We start from the raw sequence: 26,855 nt of genomic DNA on the forward strand, positions 1-26,855 counted from the left end.
TTAGCTCCCTACTTGGAGCTGTTTTGTACTTTACATACACATAGCATGTAGTTTGAATTTCTGGAGAAATGCAGTACACACTGCATACAGGCTATTCTTAACTAGCCATAACATTAGCTCCTGTCTGTGACAAGAGTCCTTTCAGATCTAATTTATAAAATTTGAGCATTCTCTCAGATTTCTCTGTTAACTAGTATGTGAATTGCAGATGGCCATTTGGTTAGTGTATAGTGGTGTATTGAGAGAAATAGAAATGAATATTTAAATCTATGTTAAGGAAACTTTTTGATCCTTCTTAAATAGGAAAAGCGACAAAGCAAGATCTATAGCTCTGTTTAGATAAGTAACTTTTCTCTTTTCCTAGTACTTTTTAAATAAATGGCATTCTGGCTCAACAATTCAGTTTAGGTTGCATGAGAATGAGCATTGAAAGAAAATTTTTAATTACAGTGGTGGTTTGAGGTTTCTTGATTTTAGTTTTCATCATCCCTAGGAAATATATACATAAAAGCAATAATCTTAATATATAAACAGACGTTTAAGTCAAGTCCCCTTACCATCTCCTCAGTCACATCACTGCCTCTTCAGTTCCTTGGACCTGCTGCTGTGTGGTGGAAGAAATAAATATGTAGCAGAGGAAGGTGTCTTTTGGTATAGTCACTTATTGCCTCTTGCCATAGGCAGGATTGAATTGTCTTTAAGGAAGACAGTTCCTTAAAATTAAGAAATAGAGTATTAAAAAAGAGTGTTTTAAAAACCATTGAAATAAATTAGTCTGTGAAACTGTGCTGTTTTTTAAGCCTACCTGATTCAGTAAAATGAATCTCCGCGTGAGTGTATCTCTTGATGCAAGATGAAAGGTAAGAGATTATTTATACCTTTCAGGATGTCTGGGAACTGTAGTGTAAGGGAATTTTTTTGTCTTTTCCTGACTTAATTTTTCTTAGTTCTATTAGAGAAATTTTTATATGTTTGTTTCCCACAAGTATAATTAGAATAAATATTTAAACTGGCAGATAAAGGATCTATTCCTTACTGATTGGAGAATGAGACTGTATGTAAAATCAGACATGTTACAGAGTTGTTGCTTGTAATAAGGAAACTTTACCCATGTGATCTAAAAGGAGGAGTCATCAGTAACCTTGGAGCTAAATCTAGAAGTTTTTGATGATAGACTTGAAATCCTAGATAACAAACTGATACTAAAAGAGCTAGTAAATATATTTGGGGTGGGGGTTTGTTTTGCGTATTTCTGTACCCTCCAGTCACTCAGCATCTTTTTCTTGAGTTATTAAAAGTAGCCTCCTAAGAGATCTCCTGACCTCTAATCTTACCACAGCTTCCCCGTGCCCAGCTTCCCATCTCCTGCACTGCTGCCAGACTCACAGTTCTGTAAGTGCAGATCTGACTGTGTTAGTCTTTGGCACACATCCTTCAGCAGTTCCTCATTTCTAGGAGGATTTGGTTCAAGACCTTTCATAATCTGGACCTTGTTTCTTTTAACAGACCTCACGTTCCACATTGAACTTCCTGTGCACTTTCCTGAAATCTGATGATAATTTTAGCCAATATTTACTGAGAATTGCAGTGCTAAACACTGTTTCAAGTATTTTATATGTTTAGCCTTTGTCTTACTCTCTCAGTGCTGCTATTACAGAAGAACAATCGGGTGACTTAAATGAACAGAAATGTTCTTACAGTTCAGGAGACTAGAAGTCTGAATTCAGGGTGCCAGCTCTAGGAGAAGGCTCTCTCTGCCCATTTGGGGGGAAAATCCCTGTCTCCGCTTTTCTAGTGTTCTCAGCACTCCTTGGAGATCTCCATGTGGCATCCATCTTCCCGCTTTTGTCCTTGCTTCTAACGGCACTGAGTTTTTAGTTTCTCTGCCTAATCTTTTATATCTCAAAAACTATTGGTTTAAAACACATCCTGCACTTATATGCCGTGCTGAACATAACATAAACCAAACCTGTTGCTGTCGAGTCAATTCTGACTAATAGTGACCCTATAGGACAAAGTAGAACTGCCTCATAGGGTTTCCAAGGAGTGCTTGGTGGATTCAAGTTGCCAACCTCTTAGTTAGCAGCCGAACTCTTAACCGCTACACCACTAGGGTTTCATAACATAGAACGTGACAGAAAAGTCTCTTGTCTAATGGAATTACATCCACAGGTGTAGGGGTTAGGATTTACAACATCTATTTTGGGGTACACGATGTAATCTATAATAGTGTCTTATACTTCCAGACACCCTAAGAGGTAGATATTAATATTATATCCATTTTACAGCTAAGGAGGTAGAGGCATATAAAGTAACTCATCTAATATCTTACAGCTAGCAGATAGCGGAGAGGGAACTTAAACCCAAGGTCATTTTAACTGCATAGGCCACCTTCTTAACCATTGTGGCATGCTGGTTCACTAATTTACCCCCTCTTTACTTTTGCACATTGTTATTCCCCATGCTTAGGATTCTATTACCTGACCCTCAGCTAATACATAATTGTCCTTTACATTCCGGTTTGGATGTAATATGCTCCGACAGAACTAGCCTTTTCCGCCAGAGTTAATTTCTTGTTTGTGCTGTCACTTCGCACTTCATACATACTTTATTATCACAGAGCTGTTTATTTACACATCTGTCTCCTAAAGTGGATATGAGTAACTTATCTTTTTGTCCCCAGTCTTTCCAATTATGTGGTTTTGATTCTGGCTACCTGAACATCTCATGATGTAGATTCCATTGGAAACTCATAATTCTCAGGTTTGAATGGTGTATGAGTTGAGCACATGCTGTGGTGCTTAGTGGGTATGTTGAGTTATAGAATTAAAGTCTTGAATTAATGCTGTAAAATTTTTCTCTTAAAAAATACAATAGATAGGATGATAAAGCAGGGGATAGGAAACATTTATTACACAAAGGGTCCAATTTGTTTTTCTTTTAAAGGGAGCATGTTGTCAAGTTCTTTTACTTTATATAACTTATAGGTCACTTCTTGGAACCGAGTTTTTATCACAAGGTTCTTTAGCACAGTAGACCTCTGTGAATGAGCTCTAGTTTTAGGAGAAAAGTTTTCCAGTGTAACTAGAGTTAGTGACAACCTTGGGTAGCTGTGTTTTGCTTTAGCAAAATTTGGTAAAGTTAATCTGAAACATATTTAGAAATAATATCCAGATTAACTGCTACATGAAAACAGACTCTAATTCAGAAGTCGTAGTATGGAGTGAAGACCAAAATGTCTCTGCTTCATGGGAGCAGGGTGTTGTGATTCAGAGGAACCCCTCTCTCAACATTAATTTTTCAAACATACCTTTTTTTTTTTTCCCTACTGATAAGCATGTAGGGTTGGCTTTACTGCTTGGCTGAATACCTGGGAGCTGTACCAGGAATAGGCCAAATTGAGAGTACCACTCTGAAAAAGAGATGTAAAATTTTTAAGCGAAGTTTTCAGACCAGTGATAAGTCTTAAAGTAGTGCTCAAAGTGTAACTAGTATTTCTGAAAGCGAATATAGTCAGTAATTAAAGAACATTGAGTCCCTGGGTCCTGCAAATAGCTAATGTGCTTGGCTTCTAACTGAAAGGTTGGAGTTTTGAGTCTACCCAGAGATGTTTTGGAAGAAAGGCCTGGCAGTCTTCCAAAAAATTAGTCATCGAAAACCCTATGGAGTGCAGTTCTACCCTGACACACATGGGGGTCACTGTGAGTCTCGGTTGACTTGACAGCAACTGGGTAATTATAGAGTAACCTTCAAGGTATTTAACATACGGGACAAAATACAGGTATCATTAAGCAGCAGCCTTCTCAAAGAGACCTTTATGTGAGTTGTTATTGTATCTCTTTTAACAGTAATTTGTAGTTTTATTTGTCTTAGAATTTTTATGATTCAACTTTTATCCAAAAGTGATGGTCCAGGTAGGCTCTGTTGTGTGACTAGTAGGGATATCATCAAACTTTATCCCCTGGGCACAGATGTTATCCTGTGGACACTTGTGACCCCCTACTAAAACCTTCTGTCAACTGAGTAAGAGATATGGCAGGGTGAAGAAATGGAATGTTAGAAACATAATATGCTTAAATTGTTTCAAGTAGGTTTATCACTATCTTTCTTGGAGTTTACTCAATAGAAGCAGTTATTTGGACACATTATTACCAGGAAAAAAAATGAAATAATTTAAGTGTGAAGGAAAATGAAGAGTTATGGCTATATAGTATTTATAATAACAAACATCTATATAGGTCATTATGGTAGACAGTAGTTTCTATAGTAAATAGTCTTATTTGATTCTTACAAAACCCCTGCATGTTTGATAGAGAATGTATCTCAATCTTAACAAGTAAGGAAATTGAGACTTAGGTCATTGATTTGTCTGAAGTCATTTGGATGGAAAAGTACAGAATTAGAGTCTTCTGACTTCAAACCTCACGCTCACTCTTTTCTGCTTGTCCTCTAAAAGTGAAAAATAACCCCTAAGCAAGAAAGCCTACCACATCCAAAGTGGGTGGTTGTATACATGCCATATTGACCAGTACCTGAAGTATGCATAGCAGTGCCACGCTTGTCCTGATACTCTATGGCCATGTTTGGGTGATCTTCCAAATGCAGAAGGTCACCTTAAGAAATACTTAACTGAAAATCTGCATTTTCTCACTTTTTTATGTTTTTCTTCCTGTGTGCTATTAAAGACTTATTGTATGTACAAAAATTGGTCTCTTTGTGTGGAATGACAGAGGAAGAAGGAGTGTCAGGAATAGAAGGAGTAAACGGAATGTGTGACTAATTGGCTCTATGAATCCATGAACAACTGCCTCCTTTTCCATGAGACCAGAACAAAGTGGATGGTGCTCAGCTACCATTCCTGAACATTTTGATAAAAAATTCTATAGAAGAATCCTGATCTAAAGGGGGAAAATGCAGAACAGAGTTTCAAATTATCATGGAATCCAGAATTTCTGGAAACATGGAGGCTAGATGAAACTGTTGCCCTGAGATAATCTTTAAATCTTAAACTATAAAAATATTCCCTAAAGTCTTCTTAAAACCAAACAATAGTTTAGCTTAACTCGTAAAGAACGTCTGCCTTGAGCATCGTGCTATTTTAAGATCAGTTTTTTATGGAATTAAATTGACAACAGCAACTTGAAAGATAGGAAACTTAGGGGACAGTACGTTTATGTTAATGGGGGAGGAACAACTCAGAAAAGGTAGGTGAGAATGGTTGCACAACTCAAAAAATATAATCAGTATCACTGAATTGTACACGTAGAAACTTGAATTGGCATATGGTTTGCTGTGTATTCTCTACAGTAACAGAAATTTTAAATTTTCAAATGCTGCCGTGCTGTAGGAAGGGGAGAAAAAGAATTGATTTATTGTTGAAGAGAATAAAGGAAACCAGCATACTACGGGACATGTAGGTTTTTCAGTCTTCATGAAAGTGCAAGTTATGAAATTGAGGTTTAGTGTTAAGAAACCAGAGTGTATACATATGATTAATGGCATGTAATGACTACCTGTCTTAGTGTTCTTCCATCAGAAACCTTTTAAAGGCCTCACTGGCCAGCCGCAGCCTACCTTTATGGCTTCGTCTCTTGCCACATTGGATAGCGCCCTAGTCCCTGAACATGGACTGCTGTCTGTCTTTCCTTGTGTTGTTTACTCTTTCTAGAATGTACTGTTTTCCCTCCTTTCCCTTTTCAAATATGACTCCTCTTTTAAGGCCCTCTGTAGATTTTGTTGCCACCACTTTGTTTTCACTGTTGTTATGACATGATTTAGAGCCTGACTTTAGCTTCCGTCTGTTGTATAAACCTCTGCCTGTTACAGTAGATTGCAGATCCTTTAATGGCAGGGATTGAATGGTGTTTATCTTAGTATTCCTAGTGCTTGGCTTGGTACCCTGAATAGTAGATGCTCAATAACTGTTGGATTGAATTTGTATTTGTTGTAGGTACTTTGCGGCAACTCAGTTTGAACCCCTGGCAGCAAGATCTGCTTTTCCTTGTTTTGATGAGCCAGCATTTAAAGCCACATTTATCATCAGGATCATAAGGGATGAGCAACACACTGCTTTATCAAATATGCCTAAGGTACTGTTCTGTTCCTCGGAATGTGAAGTCTTGAGTGAGTTTCTTTCTCTATTAAAACGCTTGAATTAAATTTTTCCAAGCCATTGTTGAGAATGATTAAAATCATATGCATTCTTATTCTTTCTTAAAATACTTAAATAAAAGTTAAAATGCATGTTAGAATCGACTGGGAAAAGCCAGCTTCAGGAGCACCTGAGGAAAGAAGGACCCAGTGGACTTGGAATGTATGGGTAAGAAATGTGAAGTGTGAGCTATGTACTAAAAAAAAAAAAATCCATTGCCGTCAAGTCGATTGCGACTCATAGCAACCCCGTAGGACAGAGTAGAACTGCCCTATAGGGTTTCCAAGGAGCAGCTGGTGGATTTGAACTGTTGACCTTTTGTTAGCAGCTGAACACTTAACCACTGTACTACTAGGGCTCCGGTTGTGCAAATATTAACTGTATGCACTAGCATTAAAGATCAAAGTGATATTTTATGGCAGGTGGTGAATTTGCTCTTCTAACAGTGATGTTTGATAGTGTTGAATCACGATTGTTCTTTGTATTTTATTGCTAAGTGAAAAATCTATATTGTTGTAATTGGAAGACTGACTACAAGAACAAGAGCCTCTTTCTTGAGTATTAGCTCTACATGGGAAGCAGTGAGGGCAAGGATGCAACCAAGCAGAGTTGTTTTTATGCTAAACAGGACCTAGGGGATTGCTTTGTTGTCTCAGACACTAGAGGGGCTGTGTGCTGCCTGATCAGGTGCCTCCCAGAACCCATATGTATTTAGGAGAGATGAGCTGCCCCTGGAAGCAGGAGAGGACAGGATCTGTCCTTAGACAAAGATGTCACTCCAAGAGCTCCACTCCTAGCCTTAATTTTCACCTTAGTCTTTCTCTAAAAGAGGTAGATGTCTCCTTCCCTGCTGTCCCAAAGCATATCTTAATTCCAGGTTAGAAATCCTGCAGGGTTGCTTGTATTCCTTTGTCTTGTGCCAACTGCAGCCTTCTCTAGTGACATTCTGCCTTTGATCTCACTGACCCCTCTCAGAGCCCTCAACAGGCCCTCAAAGAAGCCATTTCCCATCATTTGGAGGGACAAAACCTTTTTGGCATCTCAGCTGTAGCTCTTTATTTGGTGACTGTGATTATAGCAGTAGAGTAGAGCACTCCTAGGTTGTAAGTAAGGATTTTGGTTTTGGTGGTGTTTTAAGGGGAGAAACAGAAACATTGTTACTTATTAAAGCTGTCTTTTATGCTCAGTATGTCCTGAAGATGAAGAGTGATAGGACAGACTGAGACTAAGGGTCAATGCTCTGTCAGAAGCTCACGCTGAGTGATAAAATACGCCAGCATCTCCACCACCTGTTTCCTATTTGAGTTTTCTGTTTCTCAGTTGATCTGTCACTGTCACTTACTCCCATAGTTACAGAACTGTCATCTTTCTCCTTTATGCTTGTAGAAATCTTCGGCCTTTATGGAAGATGGACTCGTTCAGGATGAGTTTTCTGAGAGCGTGAAGATGAGCACTTACTTGGTTGCCTTCATTGTGGGGGAGATGAAGAACCTGAGTCAGGACATTAACGGAACCCTGGTATGTGATTGTGGTAATTGTTTGAAAGCCTGTTTTACAAGTAAAAGGTAATGAGGAATCTTTGTTCTAATGAGTACTGCTGGCTTCCCTATAAAGGAAAATAAGCTCTTGTATCACAACTCTGGCATTTTATACCAGAAATGCTTCTTTTGCTTAGCTGTTAATTTACCATCATTAGTGTACTACCAGAAAATCAAAGATTTTCAAGTTTCTTTTGATTTTACTTTTATAGGAGAATTCCAGGAAGACGGTATATGTAAACTAAAACTTCTAGAACTGTGTTGTACAGTATGATAATTACTAGCCTCATGTACCAATTTAAATTTAAATAAAAATTAAATTTACTCCTCAGTGTCACTAGCTGCATTCCAGGTGCTCAGTAGTGCTCACGAGGCTAGCGGCTCCTGTACTGGATAGCGCAGATACAGAACATTTCTGTCACTGCAGAAGAGCCTGTTAGACGGTGCCAGATCCCAGGACACTGGGCAGTCTTAAAAGATAATGTAAAAACCGTTAAAAGAAGAACTCTTAAAAAAAAAACTCTAGGCTGTAAAATTTAGATGAATCATTTTTTTTTAAAACCAGCCCTGAATGAGTTTTCGTCATCTTCAAGTAACAAGTAAGGTTGTTAATTTAAGGGTCTAGTTTATCTGTATTTTTGTTGAAATTTATCATTTGTTGTAATTAGGCTCCTCTGCTTTTCTTTGTCATTAGTGCCTATCTGTAAATGGTTTTTGATTGGATTTTATGCTTTAATTTCACAGTACAGACCTAATAAAGCTAATATTTTCACATACAGTGTTAGAGAAAAGGGTTTTCTTTAAGCTAAAAATTATTTTTCATGATAGAAGTATAGATAGAATTCTTTAATTTTTGTTTTCATTTTTTTAATTCTTAAAAGGGAATATCGTATATACTTTAAACATACTTAGCTTGTTTTATGTTTCCTGTATAGACTAAAGAGCTTTATTTTAATCACTATATTTGAGTCTTAACATTTTGCTATTCTAAAAGGGTTATACTCCTTCCATTAGAAAAGATTATCATGTCTACTCCTTACCTCTTAGAGACAAGGGCAGAGGTAAGGATTCTCTGGCTGTTTATCAGCAATAGTACTGCATGCCTTTATGTTCAACATTAAAGGATGGAGCACTACTCAAAAATAAAGCAGGTATTTAAGGGTAAATGTATACTACATATTGAGCAAGTGCTAACACGGTTTACTTAGCTTCCATGATGAAAGACTTGGTGTGAAGTCTAAACCTTTTCAGAATCCTTTCAAAAGAACGTTAAGATTGGTTTAAATGTGAAAATACACAATTCCATTTCAAGCATTGTACCACAGATTTTCACGCTTGGTAAAGTAGAAGGTCAGGGAAAAAGAGAAAGACCCTCATCGAGGTAGATTGACCGCAGTGGCTTTGACAATGGGCTCAAATGTAGCAACGATTGTGAGGATGGCACAGAACCGGCCAGTGTTTTGTTCTATTGTACATAGGGTTGTTATGAGTTGGAACTGACTCGATGGCACATAACAATAGGAACTACAAATTTAACCCTTGGTTGAGAGGTTCCAGTCTTGATAAAGCCTAAAAGACCAAACCTAAAACAATCAGGTTTGCTTCTTATTCAAGACCCAGTTGAATGCCACCTTCTCCATGAAACACCCACCCCGCCCCCCGCCAAAAAAAAAAAAAAACCCATTGCTGTTGAGTCAATTCTAACTCATAGCCACCCTATAGGACAGAGCAGAACTGCCCCATAGGGCTTCCAAGGAGCATTGGTGGATTCAAACTGCTGATCTTTTGGTTAGCAGCCGAGCTCTTAACCACTATGCCACCAGGGTTTACTTTCTCCATAAAGCTGGGATTAATCTTTCCCTCTTTGGTCTTTCACAGCACTTTATTCACATCTCTGTTGTAGTTATTATCACACTCTTTGATATAAAATACCAGATGTCATATTGTTTGCCATCAAGTTGATATCTAACTCATGGTGACCCCATGTGTGCGTAGTGGAACTGCTCCATAGGGTTTCAAAGGCCGTACATGACTGTTTGGAAGCAGATCGCCATGCCTGTTTTCCAAGACACGTCTGAGTGGGTTCAAGCACTTAACCATTTGCACCACCCTGGAACTCCTCAGATATCATATAGCACTTTTTAATGTATTCCAAAGGTAGTCTTGGCTTTTTTTTTTTATTATTATTTCTTTTGTTCCTTTCTCTCCTTCCTTCGTTCTTCCCTCCCTCTTTATAATTCCTTCCTCACTTTCTTTTCTTTTTCCTTTATCTTTCTAAATTCTCTCTCTTCCTTTCAACTGCTACATTGGTTCTTACTGCTGGTAGGATTACATTCAAATTCACCTTTCTGATATTCAAAGTCCTCCCCACAATTTCAACTGTATTTCCAGTTGCTCTGATGTGAATTCTTCTATCTAGCCAAAAGAGTTATTCATTGCTCACATGTATACTTCATTCTCATTCCTGCCTTTGAACCTTCCTGCTTTAATTTCATTCTTTTGAAATTTATTTCTTCCTATTCAAACCCTGTCCATATTTCATAGCCAAGGTAAAGCCTCAACTCTTTCATAAATCCCTACCTCACTAAAAAAAAATAGTCTAGTTTATATGCATTGTCCTTTAAATTTCTAAACCACTGTCCTCCGAACCTCACAATGTATTGCTTTATAATATTCTACTTTAAATTATTTTATAGTTGTTTCTCAAGTATATTCCTTGTAAAGCTCCTTAATATAATAGATTGTGTTTATTTCCTTCTGATTCCTCACTTTATAACCCAGAGTAGGCATGCATCTTTACTGAATGTATACTGGAATAATAGAAATCCTTATGTAATTCTAAGTAAAAACCAAGCTTAGCTATTACTGAGCAACAGATTACCCTAAAAGTTAATGGCTTAGAAAATAAACATTTATTATCTCATACAGTTTCTATGGGTCAAGAATCTGCAAACAGCTTAGTTGAGTGGTTCTAGCTCAGGGTCTCTCATGAAGTTACAATCAGGGTGTTGGCTGAGGCTGTTGTCACCTGACAGCTTGACTTCCAAGGCAGCACAGTGACATACCTGGCAAATTAGTGCTGGTTGTTGACTAGAGGACTCACTTCCTTATTACATGGACCTCTCCATAGGGCCGACTGCTAGTGTATCCTCATAAAATGGCAACTGACTTCCTCCACATTGAGTTATCCAAGAAAGACGAAGCTGCAATACCTTTTATGAGATAATCTCAGAAGTTACATAGCGTCACTTATTCCATCCATATCTTATTGGCTTGAAGTGAGTCCCTGAGTCCAACCCACATTCAAAGGGAGGGGAATTACCATAAGCTCCATTTCTTAAAGGGAGACATATCAAAAAATTTGTGGACATATTTTAAAACTGCCACTGGCAGGCTTTTTGTTTTGTTTCATTTTTTCTTTTAAATATTTTATTGAAAAGATTACTTGATTAATAAGACATTTGTCTAAGGTTAAGGTAATTTATAAATTGTAGGATTTGTTTGCTAATAAAGCATAATCTATACTGTACGATACAGAGTAGTTAAGTCAAGATACCAGTTGGGAATGAGAAATGAGCTGGAGGCACATAGAAACATGGAATAATTCCTGCTGTCGGGTCACAGTAGAGAACAAGTAAGGACGACTTGAAGTAGAAAGATATGATGAACCAAGGTACCTAAAGACTATAGGAGAACTCGCAACAGGATGTAAAATTTCTTCCTGGCTAGGGGAATATTATTTCGTTCAACGAATAGTTGTTACACATCTGTGTGGCAGGTGATGTATTAGTGCTGGGTTCATAACCATTTCCTTAATGAAGTAATCCAGAAAGGATGCAATGAAGACTGAATACTGAAGTTATCAGCAGTTATCCTGGAGTGCTGTAGGAACTTAAAAGAAGTTAAAACTTGTCTTAAGTAGAAAGAAAAATTAAAGTTTAATGAGTCAATAAAATAATATAATAATATAAATAACGAAATAATTTAAAATAATAAAATTTAATTAACTTTTGAAATAGAAGTTTAATCAGAAAGGTACCTTAGAGCTTGCATTTCTTCAAATCTAGCTTCTTGTATTTACTAATTTATGCATCTTTGATAGTGATGAAAATAGTGTTATTTAATTAAGTTAATTTTAATAGAAAGTGGTCTGCAGTATAGTAGCCTATGATTTATTTGTTTGACTAAAAGAGCACCAGAGTAGGGTTAATGAATCCTTGATGCTTATCCAGTTTCTACTTATGTCCCTGCTCTGTGTGTGTGTGCGCGCGCGCGCGCGCGCATATCCTTGGGCAACTCAGTTTCTTCGGGCTATATTTATTTATCCTATTTAATATAAAAAAGTTCTTTGCCTATTTTTGTATGATAGTTGGGTAGATCAAATACGGTCTTGTTTTTGGATATTTTTTTTTTCTTTTTTTGTGTTATTTTTAATGCACGTATAAGAATTGCGTGGTTATTATAGGAAAATCAGAAAATAGTTTAGCTATTACTACTAATAAGAATACCTAAAATTGTTAGAGTTATTACTACTACTGTCTGCTAGGTACTCAGCATTTTACAGGGATTTTTAAAATTTAAACCTCAAGAGAGCAGGCTAATATGGGCAATACGGTATTAGAGTTAAAGAAGGTAAGAGTGGTCTGCTCAAGGGCCTAGAGCTAGTAAGCTGTGGAGGAGAGATTTGAACCCAGGTTGACTCCAGAGTCCAAGTTTAATCATGCTACTACATCGGTATCTCATACAGGTAAATAAAAAAACCTTCCCTCCCTCTCTCTTCTCCCCCCATCCTCCCTTCTTCTCTCTGTACATACATTACTGTTAAATTTTTGTGTTTATTCTTCCAGTTTATTTTTTTTAAGGGTCATACCATGACTATTACTCTGAGCACTTCCTTTTTTGCATGTGTGAAAACCCTGTTGCATGTCTGTGAGTATAAGTAATCATCAGTTTTAATGGCTACCCAATAGTAAATGTGTTTTTGAAATAATTAACATTATACGAATAAACGATAGTTTTATTAATTTTTCCTGTTATTAGTGACTCCAGAAGAGACCATAACTGATTACCATGGGGCACTCTTGTTTACCTGGCGACAGCTTTGGAACAGAATTCATAGGAAATGGGGAAGAATCTATCATACATTGAGTTATACCCTGTGCTGGCAGCCGTCCTAGGCACTCATTTGTAAACATCTTTTCATTTTACAAATCAGCCTGGGACATTATACACAATTTATATTACTCATTTTACATTATCCCCGTATTTCTGATGAGGAAACTGTCTCAGAGAGGTAGTAATTTACTCAGGATTACACAGCCAATAAGTGATAGAATTCTGATGTCTACCACAATATGCTACTTCTTACACCAAAGGACAAGCAAATAACTTCTGTAGGTGTACCCATTCATGGCTGTTGAGTTGATTCTGACTCATAGTGACCCTATAGGGTAGAGCAGAATTGCTCCATGGGGTTTCCAAGGCTGTGATTTTTATGGAAGCAGTCTGCCACATCTTTCTTCCATGGAGCATCTGGTGGGTTCGAACCACCAACCTTTCAATTAGCAGCCAAGTGCTTAACCACTGTCCCACTAGTGACCAGAAGTTTAGACTCAGTTTAACAAAGGATTTTTATTATGCTAAAATGTTGTAATCAGGGTTCTCTAGAGAAAACAGAACCAGTGATACAGAGACACACACACACATCTGTATGTACCAAATCTGTTGACGTCGAGTTAATTCCAACTCACAGTGACCTTATAGGACAGAGTGGAACTGCTGGTGGCGTCAAGCTGCTTCCCTTTTGGTTAGCAGCTGAGCCCTTAACCACTGCACCACCAGGTCTCCGTGCATATATAGAGAGAGAGAGAAACTTATTTTAAGGAATTGGCTCATGTGATTGTGGGGGCTGACAAGTCCAAAATCTGAAGGTCAGGTGGCAGGCTACAGAGTCAGGAGACAGAGTGTAGAGTTGAGAGAGAGAGTTTTGCCAGAATATTTATAGTCTGGAGGCAGAACACACCCTAAGGACACTGCCTTTTCACCTGATCAGTTGGTTATATTAGATTTCAGTATGGACGACGTTAGGGAACAGCAACTAGACTAGTGTTTGGCCAAACCACCGGAAACCATAGCCTAGCCAAGTTGACACATAAAATTAACCATCCCATGTAGGATGGCATATATTTTGTAATACTTGACATTAGTGCTATATCGTAACATCCAGGAAGAAGGCAGTGGAGCTTTCCTTACTAATACCGATCGTAATTACTAAGCAACTAAAAATGTCAGAGTCGACTGTGGATTATTAAACTTGTCCTATGCAGAGGTAAAGAAGGCTGTGTTGCCAAAAGCCTGAACAGGAACATTTCTCATTTCTGTTCATTTTTCAGTGTTTCTTAAACCTCTCTCTGCCCTTCAGTAATGCCTGAGTTAACTAGAAAATTCCAGGCCAGTTGTGAAATGCACTGCTTTATCTGTTTGTCCTGAGGTGTTTTTGTTTTTGCTGTTGCCTGCTTTTGTTTTCATCATGGACAGATTTAATTTGTAGAATCAGAATCCAATCATGGTTAGTCAGATGTGGATAGTACATCCGCTTAAGAGTCAAACAGAACATCACAGTATTATCTATGTGAATTTATAATTTTAATTTATTCCTAATCAGTCAGGAGCATGATTTAGTTCCAAATCCCCACTAAAAACAATTCTATCTCAAGTATTTCTGCATCAGCCTGGGACATTATATACAATTTATATCATTCTCCTTAAGTCGCCTCTAATCAGCTATCCTGGATTGACTTGATCCTGGTTGTTATTTAGAAATTTATGCTTTTTTGTATGTCCATCTGTCTGTTTAGGAAGCCTGGTATTTGTCAGGAAACAGTATTGGAAAGCTTCAGTATTTTCTGCCTTTATAAATCTTGCAAGCCATATTAGTTGTCCTTTTTTGAGAAGGGGTTTGGTTGTTTTCCCTTTTGTTATCTAGTTCTTATTTTTGTTAAATTAAGGAACAGATAAGTTAGGGGTATTATTTCTCAGCCTAAAAGAGCCCTATTCTCTGAGAACTGACTGGGGGTCTTTATAGTTACGCCCCTTAGAAATCTTCCGTAAGGTCTTAGCAAGAGATTTGGCAAGGCAAGTTTTAAGTTATTAAGCCTTAAGGCATAGGTACCAATTGAATTACACTTGACAGTGTTTGGACTGCTGCTGGAGCCCTGGTAGCAAAGTGGTTAAGAGCTCAGGCTGCTCACTATAAAAGTCAGTCATTTGAATCCACCAGCAGCTCCTTGGAAACCGTATGGGGCGGTTCTATTCTGGCCTATAGTGTTGCTGTGAGTCCCAAGCCCAGAATGCTGTTTAAGACTTTATTTGCTGAGCTAGATTGCTCTTTTTTTTTTTTTTTTTTTTATTGCTTCTGTTGCTCTTAGAAAAAGCTCGATAACTACAATGACGAAATGATTTATCTCTAGGGAGAACTCATACAGTCATAGCAGGTGTTCTTTTAAAGAAAAGAAGAAGTAGAAAGGAAGAGAAAATACCAAATTACCTTTTTTTCCTAATCAGTGTATTCCACAAATGGTACTAAGTGAATCCTTTGGTTAGATTTCTGTTTCATGTAAACGTCTTTTTCCCGTTTAGGGCTAAAACTGACCTCTGTGGCAGAAAGATGCAAGAAGCACACACATCAGGAGGTCAGCTTATAGCTCCCATGGCAGGTGGTGACTGAATTTTATTAAGCTGTTGCTGCAGCCAGGTGCCAAGGGCTACAGATGGTGGAGGGCTAGGTTGGTGAAGTACACTTGGCCACATGACCTGAGAGATTAAATGTCTTCCATAGTTACTTTAGAAAGGCACATATTTTTAATTGGTCAATTCTAATCCTAGAAACTTAATTCTCATGGGATTCTGTTTGGAATATGATAATATGATAATAACTAGCATTTATCGAACCTTCGTGTCAGGCATTATTCTAAATCCTATATGTGATTAGCTCATTTAATCCTCACAGCAATCCAGTGAGGGTAGGCGCTGTTTTTTTTATCACCATTTTACAGACAGGAAACTAACTTGCTCAAGGTCATACAACTAGCAGAGATTTGAACATTGGCATTGTAATACAAAGCCTGTATTCTTAAAATTTTTTTTCTTCACATATAATTTTTATGCCATGTTGCTTTCATAATTCTGTGATTAATGCATACATTCTACAGACTAAAGTCCTACATAAAGACAATTATGGTTAAAATCTATTTGACCTTTTAGAAATTGTCAGTTTTATATTCCTTTATGGAAGACTAAAAATACTTTGGAGTTAGAGTTCACCAGTGTATTTTGTCCATATGACGAATTGTTCTGTCAGACCCTGTTTCTCACTTGTTGAGAGCTTCATTTTGAGGTTTTTATTTTCTGCTAATTCTTGTCCCACTCTCCCGCATGAGTATAGAAGGCTTTTCTGAATCAATTGGAAAACAAATAAATATTTCTTTTTAAAAGCCATTACTTGGAAGGTAATTGCCTAAGTTTTGCCTTTTGATATTTAACTGAAGAAGACATTTATAATTGAGTCACATTTTGTGTGTTTAACTTACGCATTTAGCCAAAAGAAAAGGAAGAATGGCTATGTAAATAATGTGGGTGATGAGGACTGGCTGTGCCATAGTTACTGAGAGAGAGTACACTGGTTTCTAATAAGTTTTTCTAGGATAATTTTTGACAAATGTGCAGTTTCTGCCTTAAACGTTAACTTTAGAACTTAATTCCATTGTAAGATGTGACTCCTTTGTATTGAATGCCTGTGAGATGCCAGGTACTGTGATAGATACTAGAAGGATGAAAATTCAGTCTTATCCTTCAGGTAACTCACAGTCTTGATAGCTCGTGGGCAAGAAGGAGAGTACTATAAAATTAAAGGAGAAAATACTTATAAATTGCTATAAGATGACCCAAAGTAGTTGGATGTTATGTTAGCTTAAAAAACAAAAAAGGAATCGTTGTAGGGAAGGGACTTGCTAAGCTCTGTGGAAGCTAAAGTAGCTATAAGCAAGAGTTTCTGTCCTGAAAGACAGAACTCTATGAAGTTCTCAAATATGCTAGTCTTGACAGTGTTCACCAGAATATTACGCCGTTTTAGTTGTACTTCTCCTTACTTCATACCAATGTTTCCCTTTAGGTTTCTATATATGCTGTACCAGAAAAGATTGATCAAGTTCACCATGCTTTGGAAACAACTGTGAAACTTCTTGAGTTTTATCAAAACTACTTTGAAATTCAATACCCACTTAAGAAACTAGGTAAGAAGCAAACAGTGCTTCTGGTCTTCATTATGATTATAACCTAGATTCATTTTGCAAATTTTTTTAGAAAGAGCTTTTGCCAAAATTATTTAAAAAGAGAATCAATAAATACTGTTAATGCTTTAAAGATTGTCTGTAGTTTTTAAGATTATTTAGATTTCCTGAAGGTATCTGAATTTGGAGCTTAAAACAGAAGCTTGCGATGCTATTACAGAGATGCTGTACAAATGGGGATTTGCTAGGGCTTAGCTTGGAATTTGACCAATCTAACTTTCTAAGAAATTTCCTGATTCAAAGAATAGAAATTGAGTCATGGAAGCTCAGGAAAGCGAGAGGATTTTAGAACTATTTAACGTGAAACTGGTGCTAAATAGAAGCATGTCATCCCTGCACTTCGTGCTTCTTGCTCTGGGAAGCTGATTTATTGTGATGGAGTTAGGTCTCTTTTCTTTACTAAGGGACGGGGAACAGTGAAACTAAAAGGAGTTAATTAGATTGTCCTCAGCTAATGGGTGGGTGAGGTGCTTGAAGGGCTGGAATAAGGAAGGTTCCGCTTGTTAGGATTATAAAAAGAACTCAGTGTCTGCTGGTTCACAGTAATAAGCCAGTGAGTAAAATATTTTAACTAGGAAGGCCCTTCTACAAGGAAAGTTAATTACTTCTGTCTCGTTATGTCCAGATTTGGTGGCTATTCCTGACTCTGAAGCAGGAGCAATGGAAAATTGGGGTTTGCTCACCTTTCGAGAAGAGACACTTCTGTACGATAATAATACTTCTTCAGCGTCGGATAGAAAACTGGTTACTAAAATCATTGCTCATGAGCTGGCCCATCAGGTATTAGTAACCAAGACTGTTACATCTGATACTTGCTGTCTGCTTCATATCCTAGAATTTTAGAATAGATTTAGATGTTAATAATAATTCAGCTTCTTAGTATAGAATCGCCTTCTGTAATAAAAAGGTACCTTTTTAAAACAAACTTAATTTTCAGATGAAAATGCTATCTCATGTTTGTATAGGACTCTATAACTTATACAGCATTTTCATGTCCATACAACTGCTGTAAGGTAGGTGATAATCCCATTTTATAGACATGGAAACTGAGACTCCAAAAAATGACTTGCCTAGAGTCATACAGCTAATAAGTGGCAGCACTAGGCTTTAAAGAACCACCACCTCATTAAGATCTCTCCTCCCCTCCACCCAGTAAAACACAACTGCTTCACCTCTGACAAATGCCAGCTGCTTGGTATGACTGCGACAAAGAATCTTTTTCCCTGAGTTGGATTCTTTTCTGACAACTTTTGAACTGTAATGCTTAGAATTAAAATTACTTTTCTCTATTATTGTTGGGAGAGGAGGTCTTAAGAAAAGAATTAGGGTGCTGTTTGCACCCTAATTTTACGAGTACGTGAATACCTCGTACCCCAACACTTTGCCCCTTTTGTGCCCTGGGTGAAGTGTCTATCGGTGTTAGATATAATTTGGTGAATGCCGTGATGGTGGGAGAATATGAAGGAAGAGTATGACATTCTCTGGTCAGTTTGCTCTCTAGTTCAAATACAATCTGTGAGACTATAGCCCTTGAAGATTTCATGACAAGCTAGCATATGAAGCACACACTTATGTCCTGTTATAAATGGGTCATATAGACAAGTTGTCTTAAGTTCTTTCTGATTACACTTGTTTATATGCATGCCAAATTTCTTATGGAATGATGTTTGAATTCTGTTTTGAATCATGTAAATGCTGTCCTCAACTTGGGCAACTGAAGAGAAACACGAAGTTGGGGCTCTCTGACTTGAAGAAAATCTCTTACATAGAAACTTATTTTTTAGTTGTCACAGATGGTTGTAGATATAATGGAGAAATAATCTTACATGCTAACTTGTTACTAGAAGGTAGAAGAATTTCATTAACTAGTAAATAATACTTTTAATGGGGTACCCCAAAGTTGTTTTGTTTGCCTAATATTAAGCATGGGTGTTAAGTTGATAAATACGCTAGTAGTCTTCCCTGCTTGCTTTCCCATTCAATTAAAGTAAAATGTTAAAATTTTTATTTTATTTTTAAAGTAAATTTATATAACTTTTGTAAGTCTTAAATTCAGTCAATTATTAGAAAATTTCTGAGAAAGTAAACGTCATGTGGGTTAGTACTTTGTCTCTTTCCACAGTGGTTCGGTAATCTGGTAACAATGCAGTGGTGGAATGATCTGTGGCTGAATGAAGGTTTTGCCACCTACATGGAGTATTTTTCTTTGGAAAAAATATTTGAAGAGTTCTCAAGTGTAAGTAAAGTGTTTCTAAGGCCTACTATAAATGCTAGGGGGAAAAATTGCTCATTTTTGCCTTGTATTTTTTATACGTTTGGAGTTATAAAAATGTTTTTAAAAAGGTACAGTAAAATTGACTCTTGTTACTGATTGTCTATACTTTTTGAAATTTGACTAGCTAAAATTATATGAGATTATTTTAAATTTTGTCATTAAAATAAACATTTTTAATTGCTTTCCTGCATTTTATTTTTAACAGATGTGGCCCTTCTGCTCAGAGGAAATTCAGATAAGGTTGAAAAGCCTTTTTCACAGAACAGAACTTTTTGTTCTGTGTATAAAGAGAGAAAAAATGACATTTTTTACCAATGCCGTCTATTTTCAATGTGTAGAGTCTTGTAACAGTGACACATAGGTTGATGCAGACAAATAATTAGACCTTTTTAAGTACAAATCATATTTAGTGCCCTTTTTCAAAGACTTGGAATACCATTTTGTTATAGGGAAACATAGTATTTCTTACTGTGTTAATTCAGTCTCTAGAGATACTTCCTATCCTTAGAGATAATAGGACACAGTAGGCTGCCATATGATAGATATTGCAAAAATAATTCAAGCCAATAGGTGGAAAATGTAAAGATTCCTTTTTGTGACTTTCTATTAAACTTCTTGGAGATATGATCCAAAGCTGGTTCCAAGCAGAAGTACCCTTGAGTTTTCACTCTTGAAATTTCTGTGTCAGGCTTGTTCAAAACTTTCAGGTGGTAGGAAAAACTAATTTTTAGCCAGAATACTAAGCAAGATATTCTAAATCTTTTGTATGCTATTTAAGCAATGAGATACACAGTTTCACCACTTGGTGGTGCCCAGAATGTTTAAAAGCAAATATATGCTACAGGGGTACTCATCTGCTGAGCTCTCAGAGAATTATTTCTGTTCTAAAAGTTATGTTTTATTTAAAATGAACCTCAATTAAGGGAAGTGTATACTATCTTAATAGAAAAGCTGGATTTTATATGAGAAAGCTTTAGAATCAGATTTTTTTTTTTTAATTTCAGGTTTTATTTTTAAAATACTACTAGTATTCATGTCAAATATCTGAATTTGACATTTGGTTTGTTTTAGTAATAAATTCTTAGTTCATATGCTGTTGTTTCAGAAATGCTATTTTGTATGTGACTAGGTTATAACTTTTTTAGGTTATAACTTTATTTGTAAATTAAAAAACATGCATGAAGGGCAGTCTTCCTACATTTTCAGACGCTTATCTTGGTTGTTTTTTTCATGATGAACTTAAGTAACTATTAGTCTAATGCATGCAAATAACTACTATGTACTCTTCATGATATCCCAACCTGTTTAATTTTTTGTTAGTATGAAGATTTCTTAGATGCTCGATTTAAAACCATGAAGAAAGATTCTTTGAATTCATCTCATCCAATATCATCATCATCTGTTCAGTCTTCAGCGCAGATTGAAGAAATGTTTGATTTTCTTTCCTATTTTAAGGTACTGCTGTGCACGAAAAAAGTACCTGGAGTATTTCTGAAATTAATTTCATATGTGAGCAAGTAATATGATTTAGATTATTTTAAAGATCAGGCCATGTTTTCACTTGTCCTCTTAGCTCTAATTAAATTGGGTTTTCAGATATTTGCTTCTATTTAAATCTTGGCCTTAACCTTTTGTTAGTTTTTCTTTCTTTCTCTGCCTCTCTTTTAAGTTCTGTGACTAACATTCCAGGCAATTAACCAGGTCTTCTAGCAAAATATCTTTTAAAGTTGGTTTACTTTCTAGATGCACAGGTAGAATATGTCCAGGGAAGAAAGGCCCTAAACAAGCCCTTGTCTGTGTTACTCGAATAGGGGTATGTTCCGAAGTCAGGATTGTCAAAATAAGTAAGCAAAAAGAGATTTTAAGAATTAAAGATTAGATTGCAGGTTTAGAAACAGACTGCATCACTCCTGAGGTTCATCCTTCAGCCAAAGATTAGATAGCCCATAAAACAAACAATAATACACACAGCCACGTATAGGAGACTACATGGGCACGCTGGCTAAGGGGCAAGGATGAGGAGGCAGGAGAGAACAAGAAAGCGGGATGAATGGAAACGGGAAACCCAGGGTCAGGGGGAAAGTGTTGACATGTTGCGGGGTTGGCAACCAAGGTCACAAAACAATATGTGTATGAATCGTTTAATGAGAAAGTAATTTGCTCTTCATCTAAAGCACAATTTAAAAAAAAAAAAGAAATTAGTAAAATACAGAAAGGTATAAAGGAAAAAAAAAGAACACAGGCTGCAGATTTTCGGGTGAAGCAGAGGTCGACGTCATTCATATTTGTGGGGGAGTGAGAAAAGAGAGATGTATCTTTTGGCTTATTTGCCTCCTTACTCTGGTTATCAGATTTATTGATTAGTAAAGTGAATCCCTGGACAGAGAAGAAAATACTCAAAAAGTGTGAGATACAATTCATGTCAAGAAACTCACGGTGGATACTTGTGTAATATGTGCTAAATAAGTGGTCCAGAAGATTTCTGCCTGGGATGATGAGAATTTTTTTTGGAGGGAAATGGCATTTGAAGTGAGTTTTGAAGAATATAGGTAGATGGGCATGGGTAAGGAAGGGCAGGAAAAGGACAGTGAGGTCTGTAAAGAAACAGTCAGAAATACTAATGGGTAAGGAATATTAGGTTAGGGAGTAAATATTGGACTGGGCTGGAAGCTGCATGTAGGGCAGGGGAAAATGGGAAAGGTAACTTGCGGCTCAGTTGTAGAAGGTCCTAAATGCCATTAAGAAATCTGGATTTTTTTTTCTGTGAGCATTGGGAAGCTTTAGAATACTTTTGAACAGAGGAACGACTTGGTCAAAGTTAGGAATATTAAACTGGCTTCAGTTTATAAGGTACATTTAAGTGGGGAGAGACTAAAGTCACGAAATTGCTACTCAAGTCCTGGAATAAAATGGTAAAAGTTTGAAATGAGAAGCCATAATGATAGTGGAAAGACAATGAGGGGTATAAACAGCGACTGGGAAAGAAATATTTAAATGATGTACAGGGTAAGGAAGATAAAGGAGACAAAAATGTCCCCCCGGTTTCAAGCCTGATTGATAGGAGAATTATAGTACCATTGACAAACAAGGAAATAAATGAGCTATATTAAATATATTCCAATTACAGCTATGCTTATTGGAGCCCATACTGGACCTGTCATTAAAGACAATTTAAAACTTAGAGTTCTAACACGAAACTTAGTTTCAGACTTTTTTATTACAGAGCACTGTCCTTCTCCAGTTTCCACTCTCTAAACCAAGAATTCAGTGTTTGCTGATTATGTGGTCCTACAGCATACTTAACCCCTGTCCATGTGATAACTATTTCAGGATTGCTAATTTTGAAATAACCCACATAAAATTGAGAGAAGTAGGGCACTGAGTAATTAATTTACCAATATTATGTACAAGAATATTGATAGACATTCTTTTTGGTCTTCAAAATCATCAAGCATAGTTCTGATGCAAGTTGTTGTGTGAGAATTCATTCATTCAGCAAATCTTATAGTACTAGCCATGCAACAGGCGTTCTAAGTGCTGGTGATCAGGGAACAAGATGGACTGTGTCTGTTGGAGCTTCTGTTTCAGGGGTCAGAGGTTAGAGACAGACACTGAACAAGTGAATGAATACATAGGTATTGTGTCAGGTGATAAGTACGACTATGAAAAATACAGCACCATAAGGGAAATGATAGTGACAAAGGAAATGCTGTTTGAAGAAGACCACTTGATAAGGTGATGTTTGAATAGCCATCTGAAGGATGTGAAGGAATGGGGCATGTGGATTTCGGGAGCAAGACTGTTCCAGGCAGAGGAAATAGCCAATGTAAAGGGTTTGCATGCAGAAAAAAGGTAACAGCAGGCCTGGGAATGCTGTACTGAGAAAAAGTCTGCTTGCAGAGTTGGCCCTTGATTGGCATCTGAGAAATTGGACTTTGGGAGTATTTTCACCATTCCCTGATAGGGGTTGCTCAGTGTCCCTAAACTGTTTGTAGAAACAATATGGTTCTTTCTGAACACTTGCTTGCTTTCTGGGAGTCTGGAATTTTGGTACATGCTAGGCAGAAAGTGACTCAAACCAAACCAAACCCATTGCCATCGAGTCAATTCTGACTCATAGCGACCCTACAGAACAGAGTAGAACTGCCCCCTAGGGTTTCCATGGAGCGGCTGTTCCATTCACACCGCAGACCTTTTTGTTATCAGCCGTAGCTCTTAACCACTGTACCACCAAGGCTCCAGAAGGTGACCAGCCCCCAATGAAAACCCTGGGTACTGAGTCTGTAATGAGCTTCCTTAGACGACATTTAACACATGTCACAACTCATTGCTGGGGGAATTAAATGCATCCTGTGTGACTACACTGGCAGGTGACCGTTGGGAGCTTGTGCCTGGTTTCCCCTGGACTTTGCTCTGTGCATCTTTTCCCTGTGCTGATTTTGCTTTGTATTCTTTCACCATAATAAGTCATTGTGGTGAGCGTACCTATGGGCTGAGTCCTGTGAGGCATCAAACCTGGGGCTGGTCTTGGGGACCGCTGCATACCTGAGATGAGAGATAGCTTGGTATGTGCAAGTACCGGTGAGGAGCCAATGTATCTGGAGTAGAGTAAGCAAAGGGGAAAGTAGTAGATGAAGTCGGGTCATGGGAAGGGTAGGGTGTCTTTTATTTCTTCAAAATGAGGAATGTTACATAGTTTTTGTTTGTTACTGGGAAGTTGCAGTAGAGAGGGATAGAGGACAAAAAGCGGCTGTTGAGAACAAGAATGAGTACTTTTTTTCTTTCTTTTTAAGGTTTTTTTTTTTTTATTGTGCTTAAGTTAGTCCGTCATATAAAAATTTATATACACTTTCCTATGTGTGTTTTTTTTATGTACTCCTAGTTGCTCTCTCCCTTATGAGACAACACACTCTTTCTCTCCGCCCTGTATTCCCGTGTCCATTCAACCAGCTCCTGTCCCCCTCTGCCTTCTCATTTCCCCTCCAGACAGTAGCTGCCCACATAGTCTCGTGTGTCTACTTGAGCCAAGAAGCTCACTCCTCATCAGTATCATTTTCTGTGTTATAGTCCAGTCCAATCCCTGTCTGAAGAGTTGGCTTTGGGAATGGTTTCAGTCTTGGGCTAACAGAAGGTTTGGGGACCATAACATCCAAGGTCCTTCTGGTCTCAGTCAGACCATTAAGTCTGGTCTTTTTAAGAGAATTTGAGGTCTGTATCCCACTGTCCTGCTGTTCTGTCAGGAATTCTCAGTTGTGTTCCCTGTCAGGGCAGTCATCGGTTGTAGCTGGGCAGGAATGAGTACGTAAATTTATAGGACAACTTAAGAGAGTATTAGGTATTGACTTCACTTATGGGTATCTAATAATCTTGATGCCTTAACATGGCTAGGTTTTTATCAGAAATTAAATTCACTCAAAAGCTTCTTGAGAGCCTACTATGTACTAGGCATTGTTCTAGTCATTGAAATTGAGCTTTTCAATTTTTCCCTCAACTAGCATAGTCTAGAAGAGAAAATAAATACCTATAACAGATTCAGGAATTTATATAAAGTGTTTTCAAAGATAGTAAAATATGGTATTTATTTTGAATCAGGGACGGCTTCACAGAGAAGGTGGTGATGGTTTCAAGATTGGGAACGATGACATGTGCATGAGCAAATAGTGTGTAGACTGAATAATTACATGCCTGATTCTGCACTGTTGGTGTATGTTTGCTGCCCCATACATTCATCAGTTCCAAACATATTTGATGTGACTGCAGGAAGAAGAGAGACCTTGAATACTTCGGCAACATGATAAACTAAAATTAGAAATTAATATACTACCTAGCAGAAAGACTTGAGAATTCTGCTGATTTCGGCAGTGTGCGAATGAATTCAACCAATAACTTTAAGCAGCAAGGATGGGGGTGGGAATGCCACAGAAATTTGGCGTATTTTTCTATTAAAAATAAACTTGTAAACACAGCTTTCCAAAGGCACAGATAAGTAATATGTAGACAGTGAGTACACTGAAAGACCACACCGATGGCTTATGGTAGAATTAGTGTGCGTGGGAATCTACTCCATTAATTCTTTTTCAAATCCCTTAAAATAATTTTTCAGGCAGTTTGTACACACAATCCACATCTGGTTATAGGAGACTAAATAATAGTGCATTACAACAATGTTCTATGCATGTAAATAAAGATTTACAATGATTATATTTTGAATTTTGAATTCTTAACTCTATAATCTATGGTATTCTGTTATTTTTCTCCCTTTTCTCCTTTTTTTTTCTTTTTGGAATAGGGAGCTTCCCTCTTGTTGATGCTGAAAACTTACCTTAGTGAAGATGTGTTTCAACATGCTGTTGTACTTTACCTGCATAAGCATAGCTATGCGTCCATTCAGAGTGACGATCTGTGGGAGAGTTTTAACGAGGTAAGCAACCTCCGTATTTTACTTAGCTTATAAAGTAAGAAGACAGGATTTCTTTTTGTATTTTTATCAAATACGTAAATAAGTCTGTGGTACTAAGGATAGTTATTTAAGAGAAAGGGGGGATGGAGCTTTGTATATAAATATCTACAAATAGGGCACTGCATTGAAAGTCAAGAAATGGGAGTAGTGTTCTTAATCGTTGAAAAAATGGGTGTGTGGCCTTGTATGTAGCCATTTTTATTCTGTGTCGTAATCTCCATTTCTGTTCTGCGGGGAAAGTTGTCTTTTCTGCATTAATGTAAATTACTATAGTTTTATTTGATTTTTTTTTTTTTTTAATCTCATTTCCTATTCTTATCCTTTCCCTGCCATTTGTAATTTTTTTTTTTTGGTCTGTACTCTGCCTTCTGAACCTCTTGTCTTTTGTAGCCCTTTTCCTCTAAAATAGATGATATATCACAGGTTGGTTGCTCATGGGCTGCATACCACACTGCCATGGGTTTGCTGTTTGCATTTTGTCATGCCTGCAGATATTCTAAAAAGCAGTGTAATTAGTAGAAGTTACGCTTCATAGCAGTGCTCGAGCCCAATCCACCTCCTGCATGTGTGCTAACTGCTTAAGTGTTTGAGTTTGTTACCATGATCCACGTTAGTGGTTTTTAATGTTTTGGGAAATCACAGACATATTTGAAAATATGATGAAACTTCTGGACATTTTGCCCAGAAAAACCACATATGTGTAAAATATCATGCAAAGTTTCAAAGTTGAATGGACCCTGAGTTAAGAACCCCTCCTCTGGATCCTTTCCATGAATTCTTTCTGTTTTCTTGCCTTGTCTGGAACCTGGTATTTTCCTAGCTGTTAACCCTTTTCAGAAGACACCTTCCCCTGTTGTTTGCAGTTGTCATGGAGAAGGGCCAGTTTTTATTACGTGAGAGTTGCTTCCAGGCCATTGTTTTTTTTTCTCTTATCATTTATTAACATTTCACTTGAAAGCCATGCTATTTACTTTATACATCTTGTCTTATCTTCTGACGTTTAGAATATATTTCTATCTTCCTCACTGACTTCAACTTTTTCATCATAGTATTTTCCTATCCCAACCTTTTCCCTAACGTCATC

At 37.3% G+C, this 26,855-nt stretch overlaps 1 protein-coding gene across 1 annotated transcript in view; it reads left to right on the forward strand.

Annotated features, from left to right (window-relative positions):
* The window catches only part of LNPEP (leucyl and cystinyl aminopeptidase), a 109,725-nt gene that overhangs the window by 51,164 nt on the left and 31,706 nt on the right, over nucleotides 1-26,855 (forward strand). Inside the window, exons 3-9 of the mRNA XM_049869321.1 lie at nucleotides 5,951-6,089; nucleotides 7,538-7,669; nucleotides 16,859-16,979; nucleotides 17,662-17,816; nucleotides 19,159-19,272; nucleotides 20,632-20,766; nucleotides 25,601-25,732. Of these exons, the coding sequence (XP_049725278.1) occupies nucleotides 5,951-6,089; nucleotides 7,538-7,669; nucleotides 16,859-16,979; nucleotides 17,662-17,816; nucleotides 19,159-19,272; nucleotides 20,632-20,766; nucleotides 25,601-25,732 (928 nt within the window). The remainder of the gene's footprint in view (nucleotides 1-5,950; nucleotides 6,090-7,537; nucleotides 7,670-16,858; nucleotides 16,980-17,661; nucleotides 17,817-19,158; nucleotides 19,273-20,631; nucleotides 20,767-25,600; nucleotides 25,733-26,855) is intronic.

The sequence above is a fragment of the Elephas maximus genome, chromosome 2 (genome assembly GCF_024166365.1).
Source record: "Elephas maximus indicus isolate mEleMax1 chromosome 2, mEleMax1 primary haplotype, whole genome shotgun sequence".
NCBI classification, from domain to species: Eukaryota; Metazoa; Chordata; class Mammalia; order Proboscidea; family Elephantidae; genus Elephas; species Elephas maximus.